The 23442-nt window shown below is 44.2% G+C and overlaps 1 protein-coding gene across 1 annotated transcript; it reads left to right on the top strand.

Annotated features, from left to right (window-relative positions):
* Nucleotides 1-20986, top strand: rce1a (Ras converting CAAX endopeptidase 1a). The gene is made up of 8 exons (XM_079258093.1): nt 1-284; nt 1501-1603; nt 2716-2799; nt 17478-17556; nt 17660-17827; nt 18121-18192; nt 18280-18342; nt 20756-20986. The coding sequence occupies exons 1-8, from the start codon at nt 130-132 to the stop codon at nt 20983-20985; spliced, it is 954 nt and encodes a 317-aa protein (XP_079114219.1). The 5' UTR covers nt 1-129; the 3' UTR covers nt 20986.
* The last annotated feature ends 2456 nt before the right edge of the window (nt 20987-23442 follow it).

Here is a 23442-nt window from a genome sequence, read left to right as displayed (position 1 = left end):
TGGCGCTTCGAGCTTCGAGCAGATAATCTGAATGAAGGTGATTAAATTTGTCGCTGCGCGTGTCCGACTATGTTAGGTGTTCCAGCTGCTTCTCACGCGCACAGCAGTTGTTTTCTGTAGTATCCGGTCATGGCAGATGAAGGGGATTTATCCGCGGACCTGCTGACCCAGGATGGCGACTTCACGCCGCCGGACGGGTTGTGTTGGGTCTCGGTTCTGTCCTGCTTCCTGCTCGCGTGTTCCTACGTGGGAAGTTTATATGTGTGGAAGAGCGACCTGCCCAGGTGAGCCTGAAGTACACCTTATACTCTATGTCCTCTGGTTGTTTCTAATAGATCATTTAGTTTCTTTAAACCCAGAACAACATTTAGAGACAAAACTCTGAAGCAGAACCCTGGGTTCAGTTCAGTCCGGTTCGCTGTGGTCCAGTTATAATCCAGTTAAAACAGTTACAACACGTACATTATATCCAGTTATAAGCTAGTTAAAACACATCCATTATATAATCCACAATAGTGCGATTTATTGTATCTGTGTTCATATAAACCAGTTCATAAAATAATTACCTGGTCGAGGAAACCAATGGGTTGGACCAAATCTACTCAATCATAACTGTACAAGGAGATGGTGGAGAGACATACTTCCATCAGAACCAGAACCAAGAAGAAAGACCTCCATCAGGACCAGAACCAGGAAGAAAGACCTCCATCAGGGCCAGAACCAGGAAGAAAGACCTCCATCAGGGCCAGAACCAGGAAGAAAGACCTCCATCAGGGCCAGAACCAGGAAGAAAGACCTCCATCAGGGCCAGAACCAGGAAGAAAGACCTCCATCAGGGCCAGAACCAGGAAGAAAGACCTCCATCAGGGCCAGAACCAGGAAGAAAGACCTCCATCAGGACCAGAACCAGGAAGAAAGACCTCCATCAGGGCCAGAACCAGGAAGAAAGACCTCCATCAGGACCAGAACCAGGAAGAAAGACCTCCATCAGGGCCAGAACCAGGAAGAAAGACCTCCATCAGGACCAGAACCAGGAAGAAAGACCTCCATCAGGACCAGAACAAGGAAGAAAGACCTCCATCAGGGCCAGAACCAGGAAGAAAGACCTCCATCAGGGCCAGAACCAGGAAGAAAGACCTCCATCAGGACCAGAACCAGGAAGAAAGACCTCCATCAGGGCCAGAACCAGGAAGAAAGACCTCCATCAGGACCAGGACCAGAACCAGGAAGAAAGACCTCCATCAGGACCAAGACCAGAACCAGGAAGAAAGACCTCCATCACCCTGGGGAGATGGGAGGGGGGGGGTGAGAGAGGGCTTTTTATATAAATATGAAGCCATGTAGAAGTCCTGGAAACCGTTCTGATTCCAGTCAACAACAAACAGTTTTCAGGACAGCCAGTTTGATTGTGAAGCTGAAATGAATGTATCCCTGGATATCGCAGCATGTCCGGCCATCTCCACTGGTTTAATCTCTGCGCTCATCGTCCTCTGTTTTCAGGGATCATCCTGTCGTGATAAAACGCCGTTTCACCAGTGTCCTGGTTGTCTCGGGCCTGTCTCCTCTGTTTGTGTGGACATGGAGAGAGTTCACTGGAGTCAGGGTGAGTTTCATCTCATGTTCATGTTCATATGGTTGGTTTTGTGACCAAGAGTCACATGAACGCACTAGCCTTTTTCTTCCATAGAAATCAGCCTGTTTTTCCTGTAGGAAGTGTGGATTTGGGTGACTGGTCAGAGAGGACATGTCCCTGACAGCAGTATGAACATCCTTGGTGATTATCAGCCTCAATGTGTTAAAAATGTTTCAATTATCAGAGATAAGGACATCAGTGGTGACGAGAAGCAGCTACAACAAACCTTCTGCAGATGACTGATAAGACATGGTGCTCAGTGCAGAGTTTGAATGAATCGGCATCACCATGGTTACTATTTTGTCATGAAACAACTCCCTTTCCTGTTAAGCCTGTTTCATCCTCCACAAGAAGCGAGAACTTTTTTCTCGCTCTCGAGGTTCCAAGAACAAGAAAACAAATAAATCTTTATCTGGTCAGTTCATGCTCCACGAGAAGCTTAATCTGCAGCAGGGTGGGGCGGGGATCCCTGCGAGCAGTGATGTTCATGCTTATGTGCAGTAAACATGTTGTTTCATACTAACATGAAACTTCGTCCACGGCAGGGCAGGTTGTGCACGTGGCGGAGTCCATGTGTTGTAAAAATGTTCTCACCGCCTCGATCAGCTGTTTTATTTAAACAAACTTTAACCTGCATCGGCAAAAATGCGGATCTGTCCACTTAATGGGTTTCCGTGTTAACCACGCCCACCTCACATGTCCGACCAATCACACGATGCTTCTCACAGCCCCACGAGAAAACTTTTCTTCTCCCGGCCTCGGGAACAAGAACGTTTTTCAGTTGTTGTGGACGATGTTGCAGATGTAGCTTTAGAGCCAGAGGATCCTCTTCATATGACTGGCGTCGCTTTAGTTACGGGTCACCTTCAGGAGGTAAACCGTCCTGATGTGGTTCTCCAACAGACAGCATGTTCCTCGTCCCGCCTCTCCTTCCTCTGAAGATGAAGACAATCAGTCCAGCTAAGACCTTAGCTGCAGTCTGAAGCAGTGTTATAGTTCACATTGTACTTACTTTGTGTGTGTGTGTGTGTGTGTGTGTGTGTGTGTGTGTGTGTGTGTGTGTGTGTGTGTGTGTGTGTCAGACAAGCTCCTCGTTGCTGGCCCTGATGGGGTTCCGGTTTGAAGGCATCATCCCAGCTGTATTACTTCCTCTGCTTCTAACGATGGTGAGAAACCCTCTGCTACGTCTCTTCTGATGATTTTCTGGAGTTTGAGAAGCAAAAATTTTTCTGTTCCATTAAAACCTTTTTCAAGTTAACGTCAGAATATTTCTGAAAACCAAACTTCTGCAAAGAGACAAGAAGGAAGTGAACAATAAAACTCTGATCTTCTGACAAATTGAACCCATTTAGTTTATTAGAACCATGTTTATGACGGCCATGTTTTTCTGGTTTGTTCCCATGGTGACGGTCTGACTGTCTGATTGGAACAAAATTTGATTGAATATTTCTCAAGAAATTCCCTGAGAACGTTAATCCCTTAAAATCTTTCAAGTTAAAATAGTTTTTATGGATGTGGACCAACTGCTTGCTGACGTAACAGGATCCGACTTGCATACAGTTTCGCTGCAAAGATAAACTGCAGAGGCGACAGATTGGAAATAAGTTTCACTGAAGCTACAGTTGTGATTGTTGCCCGGAATAGTGAACGTCAATAAAATCTCCACAATCTTGGCTTTCCGACGGTGGAACACACGTGCAGGTTCCTGAAAAATAGATTCAGTAAAAAGCAGATTTATTTGTCATGCCAACGGCATGTAGTTAAGCCACGTAGGTGTCTTTCTGCGGCTTTACTAATACTTTATTGTGTTATGTGTAGTACTTCAACTTATAGCAAACATTATGTTTGTGATGATCAACAATATTTTTATTGTTAAAAACCTTCTGTTGCTGATGTTTTCTGTGGTTGATATGGACCTGCTGAGCGACTAAAGATATATATCTGGATATTATTTGAAATATTTATATTCCTTAATACACAGTGACCCTTGGTAAATAAAACAATAGAGCTGCCCAATGCATCATTTGAACATTATCACATGTACGTGTGTGAAGTAGTCATATCGCAGGTCCTGCAGGAGGCTCAGTATGTTCATTTGTCTGTTTACAACCTGCAGGCCTGGATGGGAGCCTGTCCTTCTACGTTCATGACGGTCGTAAACTAAACATGATAGAACAAAACATTTACGCAGGACCAGCAGAATAAAAGGAAGTCATAAAAGATAACAATAAAAATAACTATGAAATGCAAACAAAAACCATACTTGTAACATTCATAAAAAAGAAGTCAAATCAGTGCAAGAAGTCAGGAGTGCTTTTCAAGTGAAAAGTTCCTGTATTTTTCTATATTACAATATAAATATCACAAGGTTAGAAAAACTCATATTGTGCAGCCCAATAAAATACACACACAAAATCTATCATGAATTAAAATTTGTATTTACCTTGTATAAATATATATATTTATCCAAGATGAGTAGGCCAGTGGTCGTACATTAGTAAATCCATTGTTGATTAATTCCACATGGTCAAACCTCCACCTTTCTGAACATTTCTGGTCATTCAGAAACGTCTCTTTTTAGCACATATGGTGACAACAGACCTGTTAAAAACACCTGGAAACTGGTTGTTTCTCCTCAGTGGGATGGAGTGGTTTTCTGCTGAGTTTGTAGCGAACCAAACATCTGTTTAGTTTCCTTATTCAGGTTGAGTTAAAGGAATACTGTGTAACTTTTGACCCATACTTTAGCCTAATGTGAATAAAAATGGATGACTTCTGGGGTCAATATGCCGTGTTTGACATGAGTTGGTACTTCAGGTTGGCTGCCCTGTTCAGAAACCAGACATTGTAACTTTGCAGGAGCGGATCCGTCTCTCGTGGGACCTTAATGCCTCCCCCTCTATAAGCGCAGAGGGCTTGCTATTGTGCTACTTTTTGCTCCTCATCAAACTAAAGTTTGTCATGGCTGAACAAAGTCAGCACCCCTATTGGCCAAAAGTTACACAGTATCTCTGTAACAATAGATTTGAAGCTCACTTTATAGTGAGACTTCCTGCTGCAAAGATGGTCCTGCTCCTCTGTTCTACCACTAGGTTCAGAGTGTATGCATGGTCAGATGTTCTGGTCTTTAGGAACTGAAGTAGAAGTACAAGATGGTGAATTCCAAACCTTCCATAAAAATGATCTCATGCAGACACACAGATATGTTTGAGTGGTTGATAAAAGGCCTGTGGCAATTTGTTTTTGTCCCAATTTAGTTAGATTCCAATTTGATTTAAATTGCGATTCTCACGATTCTTCATTGTTGCTGATTTTTGTTTAAAAACAAAAAATGTACAAAACTTTTTTTTTACTCATCATTTTTCTTGATTTCAATTAGAAAAAAATAACAGAGTAGCTAGACCATCATTCTGATGATATAATGCCCGAGAAGACAAATAAAAAGATCAATAAAGACAATAATTTCAGAATAGATTATTTTTATTTTTTATTTTTTTCTAAATTATTTTTTAACCAAAAATAAAATCCATTTTAAAATTGTGAAGCAAAAAAATTCCGATATTTTCAATTTGATTTTCCCACCCCAAGTCAATAAATAAGGCTTCTGGACTCCACCTTCAGCAGGGTGACCAGAACATTCCTCTGTTTGTTCTGGAGTACTGGTTCAGACTGGTGGAGAATAAATAGAAATATATAGATAAATAGGGGTGGAACTTGATTTAGAAAAACAAACTCTGCTTTCTCAGGCCTGGGATCTACTTGCTGATGGTGACACATCCGCCTGTTCATCATGGCGGCCATGCATTCTTTGGCATGTAGGCTGATGTAACATGTGGCAAACGCGAGGTGCAATACTTGAACACAGAGTGCTTGACCACTAGAAGTGCTCGTGTGAAGAAGAGCATGAATACAAGGATGGCGGACGGTTCTAAAACGTGCCTTGTTCACAAACACATATTTATGTTTGTGTATATTTATAACGGTTCCTTTCTGTTGCATAGAGACAAACTTTCTTACCTAGTTAGCAACAGATTGGTAAACTGTTGTTGACCGAAATGCCATCTCAGTACGGATTGACTGTTTAACTCGCTCAGAGTCCCAGTGTTGTGTACTGCCCCCTAGAGGTGGCCTCCAGTATTGAACTTTTTGGCCGCAGCATACTTGTATCGTATGCAGCAAGTATACACAGCCGTAGTGGAAAGTTACCGTGTTGGCAGGTGTACACAGCAAGTATTTCCCAACCCCGGCCTGCTGGTACTGTTTCTGTTGCACTGCATTATGGGTAATAAACAATCTGAACTTTAAACAACAACTGTTTTCACCATCCTGCTTCTCAGTGTCGGTATGGTTCTCAGGATAAAATCTGGTTCTCAGGATAAAACCTGGTTCTCAGGATAAAACCTGGTTCTCTGGATAAAACCTGGTTCTCAAGCTAAAACCTGGTTCTCAGGATAAAACCTGGTTCTCAGGCTAAAACCTGGTTCTCAGGATAAAATCTGGTTCTCAGGATAAAACCTGGTTCTCAGGATAAAACCTGGTTCTCTGGATAAAACCTGGTTCTCAAGCTAAAACCTGGTTCTCAGGATAAAACCTGGTTCTCAGGATAAAATCTGGTTCTCAAGATAAAACCTGGTTCTCTGGATAAAACCTGGTTCTCTGGATAAAACCTGGTTCTCAGGCTAAAACCTGGTTCTCAGGATAAAACCTGGTTCTCAGGATAAAATCTGGTTCTCAGGATAAAACCTGGTTCTCAGGATAAAACCTGGTTCTCAGGATAAAACCTGGTTCTCAGGATAAAATCTGGTTCTCAGGATAAAACCTGGTTCTCACGATAAAACCTGGTTCTCTGGATAAAACCTGGTTCTCTGGATAAAACCTGGTTCTCAGGATAAAACATGGTCCTCTGGATAAAACCTGGTTCTCAGGATAAAACATGGTCCTCAGGCTAAAACCTGGTTCTCTGGATAAAACATGGTTCTCAGGATAAAACATGGTTCTCTGGATAAAACCTGGTTCTCAGGATAAAATCTGGTTCTCAGGCTAAAACCTGGTTCTCAGGATAAAACCTGGTTCTCTGGATAAAACCTGGTTCTCAGGATAAAACCTGGTTCTCAGGATAAAATCTGGTTCTCAGGATAAAACCTGGTTCTCAGGATAAAATCTGGTTCTCAGGATAAAATCTGGTTCTCAGGATAAAACCTGGTTCTCAGGATAAAATCTGGTTCTCAGGCTAAAACCTGGTTCTCAGGATAAAGCCTGGTTCTCAGGATAAAACCTAGTTCTCAGGATAAAATCTGGTTCTCAGGATAAAACCTGGTTCTCAGGATAAAACCTGGTTCTCAGGCTAAAACCTGGTTCTCAGGATAAAATCTGGTTCTCAGGCTAAAACCTGGTTCTCAGGCTAAAACCTGGTTCTCAGGCTAAAACCTGGTTCTCAGGATAAAACCTGGTTCTCAGGCTAAAACCTGGTTCTCAGGCTAAAATCTGGTTCTCAGGCTAAAACCTGGTTCTCGGGCTAAAACCTGGTTCTCGGGATAAAACCTGGTTCTCGGGATAAAACCTGGTTCTCAGGATAAAATCTGGTTCTCAGGCTAAAACCTGGTTCTCAGGATAAAACCTGGTTCTCAGGATCAAACCTGGTTCTCAGGCTAAAATCTGGTTCTCAGGCTAAAACCTGGTTCTCGGGCTAAAACCTGGTTCTCGGGATAAAACCTGGTTCTCGGGATAAAACCTGGTTCTCAGGATAAAATCTGGTTCTCAGGCTAAAACCTGGTTCTCAGGATAAAACCTGGTTCTCAGGCTAAAACCTGGTTCACAGGATAAAACCTGGTTCTCAGGCTAAAACCTGGTTCTCAGGATAAAATCTGGTTCTCAGGCTAAAACCTGGTTCTCAGGCTAAAACCTGGTTCTCAGGCTAAAACCTGGTTCTCAGGATAAAATCTGGTTCTCAGGATAAAATCTGGTTCTCAGGCTAAAACCTGGTTCTCAGGATAAAACCTGGTTCTCAGGATAAAACCTGGTTCTCAGGCTAAAACCTGGTTCTCAGGATGAAATCTGGTTCTCAGGCTAAAACCTGGTTCTCAGGCTAAAACCTGGTTCTCAGGATAAAACCTGGTTCTCAGGATAAAATCTGGTTCTCAGGCTAAAACCTGGTTCTCTGGATAAAACATGGTTCTCTGGATAAAACCTGGTTCTCAGGATAAAACCTGGTTCTCAGGATAAAATCTGGTTCTCTGGATAAAACATGGTTCTCTGGATAAAACATGGTTCTCTGGATAAAACATGGTTCTCTGGATAAAATCTGGTTCTCAGGATAAAACATGGTTCTCAGGATAAAACCTGGTTCTCTGGATAAAACATGGTTCTCTGGATAAAACATGATTCTCTGGATAAAATCTGGTTCTCTGGATAAAACATGGTTCTCAGGATAAAACATGGTTCTCTGGATAAAACATGGTTCTCTGGATAAAATCGGGTTCTCTGGATAAAACCTGGTTCTTTGGATAAAATCTGGTTCTCAGGATAAAACCTGGTTCTCAGGATAAAATCTGGTTCTCAGGCTAAAACCTGGTTCTCAGGATAAAACCTGGTTCTCTGGATAAAACATTGTTCTCAGGCTAAAACCTGGTTCACAGGATAAAACCTGGTTCTCAGGCTAAAACCTGGTTCTCAGGATAAAATCTGGTTCTCAGGCTAAAACCTGGTTCTCAGGCTAAAACCTGGTTCTCAGGCTAAAACCTGGTTCTCAGGATAAAATCTGGTTCTCAGGATAAAATCTGGTTCTCAGGCTAAAACCTGGTTCTCAGGATAAAACCTGGTTCTCAGGATAAAACCTGGTTCTCAGGCTAAAACCTGGTTCTCAGGATGAAATCTGGTTCTCAGGCTAAAACCTGGTTCTCAGGCTAAAACCTGGTTCTCAGGATAAAACCTGGTTCTCAGGATAAAATCTGGTTCTCAGGCTAAAACCTGGTTCTCTGGATAAAACATGGTTCTCTGGATAAAACCTGGTTCTCAGGATAAAACCTGGTTCTCAGGATAAAATCTGGTTCTCTGGATAAAACATGGTTCTCTGGATAAAACATGGTTCTCTGGATAAAACATGGTTCTCTGGATAAAATCTGGTTCTCAGGATAAAACATGGTTCTCAGGATAAAACCTGGTTCTCTGGATAAAACATGGTTCTCTGGATAAAACATGATTCTCTGGATAAAATCTGGTTCTCTGGATAAAACATGGTTCTCAGGATAAAACATGGTTCTCTGGATAAAACATGGTTCTCTGGATAAAATCGGGTTCTCTGGATAAAACCTGGTTCTTTGGATAAAATCTGGTTCTCAGGATAAAACCTGGTTCTCAGGATAAAATCTGGTTCTCAGGCTAAAACCTGGTTCTCAGGATAAAACCTGGTTCTCTGGATAAAACATTGTTCTCTGGATAAAATCTGGTTCTCTGGATAAAACATGGTTCTCTGGCTAAAACATTGTTCTCTGGATATAACCTGGTTCTCAGGATAAAATCTGGTTCTCTGGCTAAAACCTGGTTCTCAGGATAAAACCTGGTTCTCAGGATAAAACCTGGTTCTCTGGATAAAACCGGGTTCTCAGGCTAAAACCTGGTTCTCAGGATAAAACCTGGTTCTCAGGATAAAACCTGGTTCTCAGGATAAAATCTGGTTCTCAGGCTAAAACCTGGTTCTCAGGATAAAACCTGGTTCTCAGGATAAAATCTGGTTCTCAGGCTAAAACCTGGTTCTCAGGATAAAACCTGGTTCTCAGGATAAAATCTGGTTCTCAGGCTAAAACCTGGTTCTCAGGATAAAATCTGGCTCTCAGGCTAAAACCTGGTTCTCAGGCTAAAACCTGGTTCTCAGGATAAAACCTGGTTCTCAGGCTAAAACCTGGTTCTCAGGATAAAATCTGGTTCTCAGGCTAAAACCTGGTTCTCAGGATAAAATCTGGTTCTCTGGCTAAAACCTGGTTCTCAGGCTAAAACCTGGTTCTCAGGATAAAATCTGGTTCTCAGGCTAAAACCTGGTTCTCAGGCTAAAACCTGGTTCTCAGGATAAAACCTGGTTCTCAGGATAAAATCTGGTTCTCAGGATAAAACCTGGTTCTCAGGATAAAACCTGGTTCACAGGATAAAACCTGGTTCTCAGGCTAAAACCTGGTTCTCAGGATAAAATCTGGTTCTCAGGCTAAAACCTGGTTCTCAGGCTAAAACCTGGTTCTCAGGCTAAAACCTGGTTCTCAGGATAAAATCTGGTTCTCAGGATAAAATCTGGTTCTCAGGCTAAAACCTGGTTCTCAGGATAAAACCTGGTTCTCAGGATAAAACCTGGTTCTCAGGCTAAAACCTGGTTCTCAGGATGAAATCTGGTTCTCAGGCTAAAACCTGGTTCTCAGGCTAAAACCTGGTTCTCAGGATAAAACCTGGTTCTCAGGATAAAATCTGGTTCTCAGGCTAAAACCTGGTTCTCTGGATAAAACATGGTTCTCTGGATAAAACCTGGTTCTCAGGATAAAACCTGGTTCTCAGGATAAAATCTGGTTCTCTGGATAAAACATGGTTCTCTGGATAAAACATGGTTCTCTGGATAAAACATGGTTCTCTGGATAAAATCTGGTTCTCAGGATAAAACATGGTTCTCAGGATAAAACCTGGTTCTCTGGATAAAACATGGTTCTCTGGATAAAACATGATTCTCTGGATAAAATCTGGTTCTCTGGATAAAACATGGTTCTCAGGATAAAACATGGTTCTCTGGATAAAACATGGTTCTCAGGATAAAATCGGGTTCTCTGGATAAAACCTGGTTCTTTGGATAAAATCTGGTTCTCAGGATAAAACCTGGTTCTCAGGATAAAATCTGGTTCTCAGGCTAAAACCTGGTTCTCAGGATAAAACCTGGTTCTCTGGATAAAACATTGTTCTCTGGATAAAATCTGGTTCTCTGGATAAAACATGGTTCTCTGGCTAAAACATTGTTCTCTGGATATAACCTGGTTCTCAGGATAAAATCTGGTTCTCTGGCTAAAACCTGGTTCTCAGGATAAAACCTGGTTCTCAGGATAAAACCTGGTTCTCTGGATAAAACCGGGTTCTCAGGCTAAAACCTGGTTCTCAGGATAAAACCTGGTTCTCAGGATAAAACCTGGTTCTCAGGATAAAATCTGGTTCTCAGGCTAAAACCTGGTTCTCAGGATAAAACCTGGTTCTCAGGATAAAATCTGGTTCTCAGGCTAAAACCTGGTTCTCAGGATAAAACCTGGTTCTCAGGATAAAATCTGGTTCTCAGGCTAAAACCTGGTTCTCAGGATAAAATCTGGCTCTCAGGCTAAAACCTGGTTCTCAGGCTAAAACCTGGTTCTCAGGATAAAACCTGGTTCTCAGGCTAAAACCTGGTTCTCAGGATAAAATCTGGTTCTCAGGCTAAAACCTGGTTCTCAGGATAAAATCTGGTTCTCTGGCTAAAACCTGGTTCTCAGGCTAAAACCTGGTTCTCAGGATAAAATCTGGTTCTCAGGCTAAAACCTGGTTCTCAGGCTAAAACCTGGTTCTCAGGATAAAACCTGGTTCTCAGGATAAAATCTGGTTCTCAGGATAAAACCTGGTTCTCAGGATAAAACCTGGTTCTCAGGATAAAACCTGGTTCTCATGATAAAATCTGGTTCTCAGGCTAAAACATGGTTCTCAGGCTAAAACCTGGTTCTCAGGATAAAGCCTGGTTCTCAGGATAAAACCTGGTTCTCAGGCTAAAATCTGGTTCTCAGGATAAAGCCTGGTTCTCAGGATAAAATCTGGTTCTCAGGATAAAACCTGGTTCTCATGATAAAATCTGGTTCTCAGGCTAAAATCTGGTTCTCAGGATAAAATCTGGTTCTCAGGCTAAAACCTGGTTCTCAGGATAAAACCTGGTTCTCAGGATAAAATCTGGTTCTCAGGCTAAAACCTGGTTCTCAGGATAAAATCTGGCTCTCAGGCTAAAACCTGGTTCTCAGGCTAAAACCTGGTTCTCAGGATAAAACCTGGTTCTCAGGATAAAACCTGGTTCTCAGGATAAAATCTGGTTCTCAGGCTAAAACCTGGTTCTCAGGATAAAATCTGGTTCTCTGGCTAAAACCTGGTTCTCAGGCTAAAACCTGGTTCTCTGGATAAAATCTGGTTCTCTGGATAAAACATGGTTCTCAGGATAAAACATGGTTCTCTGGATAAAACATGGTTCTCTGGATAAAATCGGGTTCTCTGGATAAAACCTGGTTCTTTGGATAAAATCTGGTTCTCAGGATAAAACCTGGTTCTCAGGATAAAATCTGGTTCTCAGGTTAAAACCTGGTTCTCAGGATAAAACCTGGTTCTCTGGATAAAACATTGTTCTCTGGATAAAATCTGGTTCTCTGGATAAAACATGGTTCTCTGGCTAAAACATTGTTCTCTGGATATAACCTGGTTCTCAGGATAAAATCTGGTTCTCTGGCTAAAACCTGGTTCTCAGGATAAAACCTGGTTCTCAGGATAAAACCTGGTTCTCTGGATAAAACCGGGTTCTCAGGCTAAAACCTGGTTCTCAGGATAAAACCTGGTTCTCAGGATAAAACCTGGTTCTCAGGATAAAATCTGGTTCTCAGGCTAAAACCTGGTTCTCAGGATAAAACCTGGTTCTCAGGATAAAATCTGGTTCTCAGGCTAAAACCTGGTTCTCAGGATAAAACCTGGTTCTCAGGATAAAATCTGGTTCTCAGGCTAAAACCTGGTTCTCAGGATAAAATCTGGCTCTCAGGCTAAAACCTGGTTCTCAGGCTAAAACCTGGTTCTCAGGATAAAACCTGGTTCTCAGGCTAAAACCTGGTTCTCAGGATAAAATCTGGTTCTCAGGCTAAAACCTGGTTCTCAGGATAAAATCTGGTTCTCTGGCTAAAACCTGGTTCTCAGGCTAAAACCTGGTTCTCAGGATAAAATCTGGTTCTCAGGCTAAAACCTGGTTCTCAGGCTAAAACCTGGTTCTCAGGATAAAACCTGGTTCTCAGGATAAAATCTGGTTCTCAGGATAAAACCTGGTTCTCAGGATAAAACCTGGTTCTCAGGATAAAACCTGGTTCTCATGATAAAATCTGGTTCTCAGGCTAAAACATGGTTCTCAGGCTAAAACCTGGTTCTCAGGATAAAGCCTGGTTCTCAGGATAAAACCTGGTTCTCAGGCTAAAATCTGGTTCTCAGGATAAAGCCTGGTTCTCAGGATAAAATCTGGTTCTCAGGATAAAACCTGGTTCTCATGATAAAATCTGGTTCTCAGGCTAAAATCTGGTTCTCAGGATAAAATCTGGTTCTCAGGCTAAAACCTGGTTCTCAGGATAAAACCTGGTTCTCCTGATAAAACCTGGTTATCAGGATAAAATCTGGTTCTCAGGCTAAAACCTGGTTCCCAGGCTAAAACCTGGTTCTCAGGATAAAACCTGGTTCTCAGGAAAACATCTGGTTCTCAGGATAAAACCTGGTTCTCAGGATAAAACCTGGTTCTCAGGCTAAAACCTGGTTCTCAGGATAAAATCTGGTTCTCAGGCTAAAACCTGGTTCTCAGGCTAAAACCTGGTTCTCAGGATAAAACCTGGTTCTCAGGCTAAAACCTGGTTCTCAGGATAAAATCTGGTTCTCAGGATAAAACCTGGTTCTCAGGATAAAACCTGGTTCTCAGGCTAAAACCTGGTTCTCAGGATAAAACCTGGTTCTCAGGATAAAATCTGGTTCTCAGGATAAAACCTGGTTCTCAGGATAAAATCTGGTTCTTTGGATAAAATGTGGTTCTCAGGCTAAAACCTGGTTCTCAGGATAAAACCTGATTCTCAGGCTAAAACCTGGTTCTCAGGATAAAACCTGGTTCTCAGGCTAAAATCTGGTTCTCAGGATAAAACCTGGTTCTCAGGATAAAACCTGGTTCTCAGGATAAAATCTGGTTCTCAGGATAAAATCTGGTTCTCAGGATAAAACCCGGTTCTCAGGATAAAATCTGGTTCTCAGGATAAAACCTGGTTCTCAGGCTAAAACCTGATTCTCATGATAAAATCTGGTTCTCAGGCTAAAACATGGTTCTCTGGATAAAACATGGTTCTCTGGATAAAACCTGGTTCTCAGGATAAAACCTGGTTCTCAGGATAAAACCTGGTTCTCAGGATAAAATCTGGTTCTCAGGATAAAACCTGGTTCTCATGATAAAATCTGGTTCTCAGGATAAAACCTGGTTCTCAGGATAAAATCTGGTTCTCAGGATGAAATCTGGTTCTCAGGATAAAATCTGGTTCTCAGGATAAAACCTGGTTCTCATGATAAAACCTGGTTATCAGGATAAAATCTGGTTCTCAGGCTAAAACCTGGTTCTCAGGCTAAAACCTGGTTCTCAGGATAAAACCTGGTTCTCAGGAAAACATCTGGTTCTCAGGATAAAACCTGGTTCTCAGGATAAAACCTGATTCTCAGGCTAAAACCTGGTTCTCAGTATAAAATCTGGTTCTCAGGCTAAAACCTGGTTCTCAAGATAAAATCTGGTTCTCAGGATAAAACCTGGTTCTCAGGCTAAAACCTGGTTCTCAGGATAAAACCTGGTTCTCAGGATAAAACCTGGTTCTCAGGATAAAATCTGGTTCACAGGATAAAACCTGGTTCTCTGGATAAAACATGGTTCTCTGGATAAAACATGGTTCTCTGGATAAAATCTGGTTCTCAGGATAAAACCTGGTTCTCTGGATAAAACCTGGTTCTCTGGATAAAACATGGTTCTCTGGATAAAACATGATTCTCTGGATAAAATCTGGTTCTCTGGATAAAACATGGTTCTCTGGATAAAACATGGTTCTCTGGATAAAATTGGGTTCTCTGGATAAAACCTGGTTCTTTGGATAAAACCTGGTTCTCAGGATAAAACCTGGTTCTCAGGCTAAAACCTAGTTCTCAGGATAAAACCTGGTTCTCAGGATAAAACATGGTTCTCTGGGTAAAACATGGTTCTCTGGATAAAATCTGGTTCTCTGGATAAAACATGGTTCTCTGGCTAAAACATGGTTCTCTGGATAAAACATGGTTCTCATGATAAAACATGGTTCTCTGGCTAAAACATGGTTCTCTGGCTAAAACCTGGTTCTCAGGATAAAACCTGGTTCTCAGGATAAAACCTGGTTCTCAGGATAAAATCTGGTTCTCAGGCTAAAACCTGGTTCTCAGGATAAAACCTGGTTCTCAGGCTAAAACCTGGTTCTCAGGATCAAATCTGGTTCTCAGGCTAAAACCTGGTTCTCAGGATAAAACCTGGTTCTCAGGATAAAATCTGGTTCTCAGGCTAAAACCTGGTTCTCAGGCTAAAACCTGGTTCTCAGGCTAAAACCTGGTTCTCAGGCTAAAACCTGGTTCTCAGGATAAAATCTGGTTCTCAGGCTAAAACCTGGTTCTCAGGATAAAATCTGGTTCTCAGGATCAAACCTGGTTCTCAGGATCAAACCTGGTTCTCAGGATCAAACCTGGTTCTCAGGCTAAAACCTGGTTCTCAGGCTAAAACCTGGTTCTCAGGATAAAATCTGGTTCTCAGGCTATAACCTGGTTATCAGGATAAAATCTGGTTCTGAGGCTAAAACCTGGTTCTCAGGCTAAAACCTGGTTCTCAGGATAAAATCTGGTTCTCAGGCTAAAACCTGGTTCTCAGGATAAAACCTGGTTCTCAGGATAAAACCTGGTTCTCAGGATAAAATCTGGTTCTCAGGCTAAAACCTGGTTCTCAGGATAAAACCTGGTTCTCAGGCTAAAACCTGGTTCTCAAGATAAAATCTGGTTCTCAGGCTAAAACCTGGTTCTCAGGCTCAAACCTGGTTCTCAGGATAAAACCTGGTTCTCAGGATAAAACCTGGTTCTCAGGCTAAAACCTGGTTCACAGGATAAAACCTGGTTCTCAGGATAAAACCTGGTTCTCAGGCTAAAACCTGGTTCTCAGGATAAAATCTGGTTCTCAGGATAAAACCTGGTTCTCAGGATAAAACCTGGTTGTCAGGATAAAATCTGGTTCTCAGGCTAAAACCTGGTTCTCAGGCTAAAACCTGGTTCTCAGGATAAAACCTGGTTCTCAGGATAAAACCTGGTTCTCAGGATAAAATCTGGTTCTCAAGCTAAAACCTGGTTCTCAGGCTAAAACCTGGTTCTCAGGATAAAACCTGGTTCTCAGGCTAAAATCTGGTTCTCAGGCTAAAATCTGGTTCTCAGGCTAAAACCTGGTTCTCAGGCTAAAACCTGGTTCTCAGGATAAAACCTGGTTCTCAGGATAAAATCTGGTTCTCAGGCTAAAACCTGGTTCTCAGGATAAAACCTGGTTCTCAGGATAAAATCTGGTTCTCAGGCTAAAACCTGGTTCTCAGGCTAAAACCTGGTTCTCAGGATAAAACCTGGTTCTCAGGCTAAAACCTGGTTCTCAGGATAAAACCTGGTTCTCAGGCTAAAACCTGGTTCTCAGGATAAAATCTGGTTCTCAGGATATAACCTGGTTCACAGAATAAAACCTGGTTCTCAGGATAAAACCTGGTTCTCAGGATAAAACCTGGTTCTCAGGATAAAATCTGGTTCTCAGGCTAAAACCTGGTTCTCAGGCTAAAACCTGGTTCTCAGGATAAAACCTGGTTCTCAGGCTAAAACCTGGTTCTCAGGATAAAATCTGGTTCTCAGGATAAAATCTGGTTCTCAGGCTAAAACCTGGTTCTCAGGCTAAAACCTGGTTCTCAGGATAAAACCTGGTTCTCAGGCTAAAATCTGGTTCTCAGGCTAAAATCTGGTTCTCAGGATAAAACCTGGTTCTCAGGATAAAACCTGGTTCTCAGGCTAAAACCTGGTTCTCAGGCTAAAACCTGGTTCTCAGGATAAAACCTGGTTCTCAGGATAAAACCTGGTTCTCAGGATAAAATCTGGTTCTCAGGATAAAACCTGGTTCTCAGGATAAAATCTGGTTCTCAGGATAAAATCTGGTTCTCAGGCTAAAACCTGGTTCTCAGGCTAAAACCTGGTTCTCAGGCTAAAACCTGGTTCTCAGGCTAAAATCTGGTTCTCAGGCTAAAATCTGGTTCTCAGGATAAAACCTGGTTCTCAGGCTAAAACCTGGTTCTCAGGCTAAAACCTGGTTCTCAGGCTAAAACCTGGTTCTCAGGATAAAACCTGGTTCTCTGGATAAAACATGGTTCTCTGGATAAAATCTGGTTCTCTGGATAAAACCTGGTTCTCTGGATAAAACATGGTTCTCTGGATAAAATCGGGTTCTCTGGATAAAACCTGGTTCTCTGGATAAAACCTGGTTCTCTGGATAAAACATGGTTCTCTGGATAAAATCTGGTTCTCTGGATAAAACATGGTTCTCTGGATAAAACATGGTTCTCTGGATAAAACCGGGTTCTCTGGATAAAACCGGGTTCTCCGGATAAAACATGGTTCTCAGGATAAAACCTGGTTCTCAGGATAAAACCTGGTTCTCTGGATAAAACATGGTTCTCTGGATAAAATCTGGTTCTCTGGATTAAACCTGGTTCTCTGGATAAAACATGGTTCTCTGGATAAAATCGGGTTCTCTGGATAAAACCTGGTTCTCAGGATAAAACCTGGTTCTCAGGATAAAACCTGGTTCTCTGGATAAAACCTGGTTCTCTGGATAAAACATGGTTCTCTGGATAAAATCTGGTTCTCTGGATAAAACATGGTTCTCTGGATAAAACATGGTTCTCTGGATAAAACCGGGTTCTCTGGATAAAACCGGGTTCTCCGGATAAAACATGGTTCTCAGGATAAAACCTGGTTCTCAGGCTAAAACCGGGACTGTGGTTTTGTGCTGCAGGTTCTCTTTCTGGGCCCCCTCACTCAGGTGGCCATGGACTGTCCCTGGACCTTCATAGATGGGGTTCGGGTGGCCCTCGGTGAGCTTCATCACATCTGAACATGAACTTTGACCTTGACATTCACTCCTCGAGCTAACATCTCCGTTTGTGTGTGTTTTGTGTTTGGTGTGTGTCGATGCAGACCCCTGCTTCTGGATGCTGTGTCTCAGTGACATGCGCTGGTTGAGGAACCAGGTGGTGGCTCCATTAACAGAGGAGCTGGTCTTCAGGGCCTGCATGCTGCCTATGCTGGTGCCGTGTGCCGGCCCCTTCGCCGCCATCTTCACCTGCCCTCTTTTCTTTGGAGTTGGTGAGGAAAACTCGTCCAGCTGCGGTTTGAATTACAGTAGAGCCGGCAGACGTGGTTTATTTATAAAATGCTTTGGTTCCTGCTGAAAGAGTACAAAGCTTCTGAACATTTTCATAAACATCCCACAATACATCTTCAGATGATTGTCGGTGATCAGAAGGAACGTTACGTGTTTCTGTTGGAACCACACCACCCCCGGTATCGCACCTTCGGCTTCAGATCCAAACAAAAAGTGTCTGTCAGAACCGGGTCCTGATTGGAGTCGTGTCTGAGTTTGTGTCATTTCTCTTTAGCTCACTTCCACCATGTGATTGAGCTGCTGAGGTTTCGACAAGGAACGCTGTCAGGAATCTTCCTGTCTGCAGGTGAGGTGTTTCATCAAGTTCCATCCATTCAGAAAGCCGATGGATCCCAGATTCCTGAGGAGGAACGTGTTTTCTGCTCTGCTTCAGTGTTTCAGTTCTCCTACACTGCAGTGTTTGGAGCCTACACGGCCTTCATCTTCATCAGAACCGGTGAGCAGCTTTCATTTTACATGTCTGCTTAGTGGAGATCAGGAGGGGGGGAGGGGGGGGGGGGATTTGGAGCAGATAAAAGCTCCAAATCTGGAGCTTTTATCTGGCAATTGTTTTAAGCAAATAACAAGTATCAGCCACCAGCAGTCGTGACAGATGGGACTGTTCGACCTCAGAGTGCCTTTCCTCTCCTGGCTCTAGTCCAGAGATGCTCGCCTGGTCATTCAGACCATCATCATCCCATCAGTGGTGTCATGTCTGTTTTCACATAGTCTGCATTAATAACTACCCATCCATCCGTTAAAACACTGGTTTTATCCATTTCAGGGTCATGGAATCATAACTAGTTAAAATCCTGATGGGATGACACCTGGAGATGGGTGATGCTGGGCACCTGAGGGTGTGGGGGGGCGATAGAGAAGTGGCAGAAAGGCAGGTTGGCGAAACAAAGCTTATCAGCTAACGTCACCGCAGTGCCTTGCCAGCTGTTTACTGGTGATGTGATGATATGCTTTTGTCCCATTTAGATTCCGATTTTTATGGGTGCCGATTTCATTTAAATTGCGATTCTCATAATTCTTCGATATTGCTGATTTTTGTAGATTAAAGACAAAAAAAATGTACAAAACTTGTTCTTTGCTCGTTATTTTTCTTCATTTCAATTAGGAGAAAACAACCCAGTAGTCAGACCATCATTCTGCTGCTTTAATGCACAAGAAGACAAGTAAAAAGATCAATAAAAACAATAAAAAGGATAAAAATTTTACAACGGATTATTTTTAATCATTGAAAAAAAAATCCATTTTAAAATTGTGAAGCAAAAAATCCCGATATTTGATTTTTCAATTCTACTTTCCCACCCCTACCATCTACCGAGGTCCTTACTGCCCGCCAGAGCCCTCCATATGCTCCAGGCTCTGCTGAACGCTTTGACCCATTTGTCGTCCCTCCTGAAGTAACACCGGATTGGACCGAATGGTTTAGTGGGAGGAACAATTAGCTGCGATTGGTCAGCTGGCTTTTTCTAATCTACGTTTTACTTTCTGAATTGCAGTACTGCAGTGAAACCACACCCCCTTTACTGGAATATAAGAACACAAAATAAAGAATGAAATTAAAACTGGGACTGCAAAATAAAAGTGTGGAAGAAACGAATGCTTCCAGGAACGTGCAAAATGAGTTCATTGTGTGCAAAATGAACTCTGAGAGAGGAGAGGCAGTGGCGGATCCACCGCTTGTAGACCACATGCCAAACAAACGCGGGTTTGTAGGGTGGATTCGAAATGAGCCTCTCCAATGGGACAGGACTTGACACGCCACTGTGTGTATGTAGCGTGTATGTAGCGTGTTTGTAGCGTGTATGTAGCGTGTATGTAGCGTGTTTGTTGCGTGTTTGTAGCGTGTTTGTAGCGTGTATGTAGCGTGTTTGTTGCGTGTATGTAGCGTGTATGTAGCGTGTTTGTTGCGTGTATGTAGCGTGTATGTAGCGTGTATGTAGCGTGTTTGTTGCGTGTTTTTAGCGTGTATGTAGCGTGTTTGTAGCGTGTATGTAGCGTGTTTGTAGCGTGTATGTAGCGTGTATGTAGCGTGTTTGTTGCGTGTTTGTAGCGTGTTTGTAGCGTGTATGTAGCGTGTTTGTTGCGTGTATGTAGCGTGTTTGTAGCGTGTTTGTAGCGTGTATGTAGCGTGTATGTAGCGTGTTTGTTGCGTGTTTTTAGCGTGTATGTAGCGTGTTTGTAGCGTGTATGTAGCGTGTTTGTAGCGTGTATGTAGCATGTTTGTAGCATGTATGTAGCGTGTTTGTTGCGTGTTTGTAGCGTGTATGTAGCGTGTTTGTAGCGTGTATGTAGCGTGTATGTAGCTGACAAAGCTGCACTTCAGTGTACGCGTGTCTCTGAGCCACAGCCAACTCCCAGTGAGTGTGTGGGGACACATTGGCGTGGGCTTTCATCGATGTGGAGAGGTGTACACACTCGGTCTGTAAAGAAGTAAATAAAAGTTTACTACTTTAATCTGATGCAAAAACCAAAAACCTGCAGGGCCGATCAGGCTGATCCTGAATCCCGGATTCACACGGGAAGTTTCAGGGAGAGATGCTAAAATACTGTTAGAAAACAGATGGAAGTTCTGAACCGGATCTCTGAGGTAGAGAGGAGCCTGGAGGTTCGGCTTCCTGAAGCCAAACGGAGAGCACGGCCCACATCTGGGAACCAGACTTCCCAGGAAACCACCGCTGAGATGGGATCAGAGCAGGTCCGGCTCCAACCAGGAATGTTGTTGTCCTGGTGTTGTGGTGTTATCAGAGTCCAGGTGATGGGAAGCGGCTCAGAAAACGGGGATTTGGGGAGTTTCCCCCCTCTTTCCGGACTCCCCCGTTTCCCAGCTCTGATGAGTGTGTTGGTTTGTGTTGCAGGTCACCTGGTCGGTCCGGTTCTCTGCCACTCCTTCTGCAACTACATGGGTTTTCCTGCCATCAGTTCAGCCTTGGACCACCCCCAGCGCCTCGCAGTCCTGTCCTCCTACCTGCTGGGGGTCCTGCTCTTCTTCATCTTCCTCTTCCCCTTCACAGATCCCTCCTACTATGGTTCCCCCACCCCAGTCTGCTCCCTCACCTCCTCCCCCAGTTCCCTCTGCCTGTCCTGATCCTCCTACACCAGTTTACTGGGGGGGGGGGGGGGGGGGATTATTTATTAGGTTGTTTTATTTAAATAGGAAGAGTTCTGCTGACTGTCTGATGGAGACCTGGTTCTGGTCCACATGCTCTGGGGTTCTGGTCCACATGCTCTGGGGTTCTGGTCCACCTGATCCGGGGTTATGGTCCACCTGCTCCAGGTTCTGGTCCACCTGCTCCAGGTTCTGGTCCATCTGATCCGGGGTTCTGGTCCACCTGATCCAGGGTTCTGGTCCACCTGATCCGGGGTTCTGGTCCACCTGATCCAGGGTTCTGGTCCACCTGCTCCGGGTTCTGGTCCATCTGATCCGGGGTTCTGGTCCACCTGATCTGGGGTTCTGGTCCACCTGATCTGGGGTTCTGGTCCACCTGATCCAGGGTTCTGGTCCACCTGATCCGGGGTTCTGGTCCACCTGATCCAGGGTTCTGGTCCACCTGATCTGGGGTTCTGGTCCACCTGATCTGGGGTTCTGGTCCACCTGATCCAGGGTTCTGGTCCACCTGATCTGGGGTTCTGGTCCACCTGATCCAGGGTTCTGGTCCACCTGATCCAGGGTTCTGGTCCACCTTCAGCCTGCTGGACGGTTCCAGTAGAGACAGCTGGATCCGTCCAGGACCAGACAAAAACTGAGTCGTTGTAATGCTGCTGGATGTCTGTCTGGACCTTCGTCAGTCCTCCTCCTGGTCCTGGTGCTCCTGGTCCTGGTCCTCCTGGTCCTGGTCCTCCTGGTCCTGGTGCTCCTGGTCCTGAACTTTGTCCAGGAGGAGTTTTGTGGAGTTTCATTTCTGTTTGTTTTTTATTTAAACAGACTTTGGATTCCTGAGAAACAAACAACGGTGACTCCTAACCTCCTCCTCTAACCACCTCCTCCTCTAACCTCCACCTCCTCCTCTAACCACCTCCTCCTCTAACCTCCACCACCTCCTCTAACCACCTCCTCCTCTAACCTCCACCTCCTCCTCTAACCACCTCCTCCTCTAACCTCCACCACCTCCTCTAACCACCTCCTCCTCTAACCACCTCCTCCTCTAACCTCCACCACCTCCTCTAACCACCTCCTCCTCTAACCTCCACCACCTCCTCCTCTAACCTCCACCACCTCCTCTAACCACCTCCTCCTCTAACCTCCACCACCTCCTCCTCTAACCTCCACCTCCTCTAACCACCTCCTCCTCTAACCACCTCCTCCTCTAACCTCCACCACCTCCTCCTCTAACCACCTCCTCCTCTAACCTCCACCACCTCCTCCTCTAACCTCCACCACCTCCTCTAACCACCTCCTCCTCTAACCTCTACCACCTCCTCCTCTAACCACCTCCTCCTCTAACCTCCACCACCTCCTCCTCTAACCTCCACCTCCTCTAACCTCCACCACCTCCTCCTCTAACCTCCACCTCCTCTAACCTCCACCACCTCCTCCTCTAACTTCCACCTCCTCCTCTAACCTCCACCTCCTCTAACCTCCTCCTCTAACCTCCACCTCTAACCTCGACCTCCTCCTCTAACCTCCTCCTCTAACCTCCACCTCCTCCTCTAACCTCCTCCTCTAACCTCCACTACCTCCTCCTCTAACTTCCACCTCCTCCTCTAACCTCCACCTCCTCTAACCTCCTCCTCTAACCTCCACCTCCTCCTCTAACCTCCGCCTCTAACCTCCACCTCCTCCTCTAACCTCCTCCTCTAACCTCCTCCTCTAACCTTCTCCTCTAACCTCCACCTCCTCCTCTAACCTCCACCTCCTCCTCTAACCTCCTCCTCTAACCTCCTCCTCTAACCTCCACCTCCTCTAACCTCCTCCTTTAACCTCCACCTCCTCCTCTAACCTCCGCCTCTAACCTCCACCTCCTCCTCTAACCTCCTCCTCTAACCTCCTCCTCTAACCTTCTCCTCTAACCTCCACCTCCTCCTCTAACCTCCACCTCCTCCTCTAACCTCCTCCTCTAACTTCCACCTCCTCCTCTAACCTCCACCTCCTCCTCTAACCTCCACCTCCTCCGCTAACCTCCTCCTCTGACCTCCTCTGATGCTGCAGGTGAATGATAGTAACTCCATCATAGAACTGGGACTGGTTCTGGTGGTTCCCCTCAGGACCTGACGGTTTGGGTCTAAAGCCTGAGCCTGAAGCTAACCGTCTGTCAGGAGGAGGTTTTGAACTTTGGACCTGTTAGAGCCTGATCCAGATCCAGATCCAGATCCAGATCCTGATCCTGATCCTGATCCAGAACCAGAACCAGATCCAGATCCAGATCCAGATCCTGATCCTGATCCTGATCCTGATCCAGAACCAGATCCAGGACCAGATCCAGGACCAGATCCAGAACCAGATTTAGATCCAGATCCAGATCCAGATCCAGAACCAGATCCAGAACCAGAACCAGAACCAGAACCAGAACCAGATCCAGATCCTGATCCTGATCCTGATCCTGAT

Source organism: Telmatherina bonti (genome assembly GCF_933228915.1).
Source record: "Telmatherina bonti genome assembly, chromosome: 18".
NCBI classification, from domain to species: Eukaryota; Metazoa; Chordata; class Actinopteri; order Atheriniformes; family Telmatherinidae; genus Telmatherina; species Telmatherina bonti.
The sequence above is the reverse complement of the archived record's forward strand: the minus strand, read 5'-3'. Positions and strand labels throughout refer to the sequence as shown.

Bases quoted from the DNA above. Each gene is read 5' to 3' on its own strand.
- rce1a (XM_079258093.1), top strand. From the start codon at position 130: ATGGCAGATGAAGGGGATTTATCCGCGGACCTGCTGACCCAGGATGGC. The intron at 1,604-2,715 runs GTGAGTTTCATC...TGTGTGTGTCAG, and splicing joins GAGAGTTCACTGGAGTCAGG to ACAAGCTCCTCGTTGCTGGC. The intron at 18,343-20,755 runs GTGAGCAGCTTT...TTTGTGTTGCAG, and splicing joins CTTCATCTTCATCAGAACCG to GTCACCTGGTCGGTCCGGTT.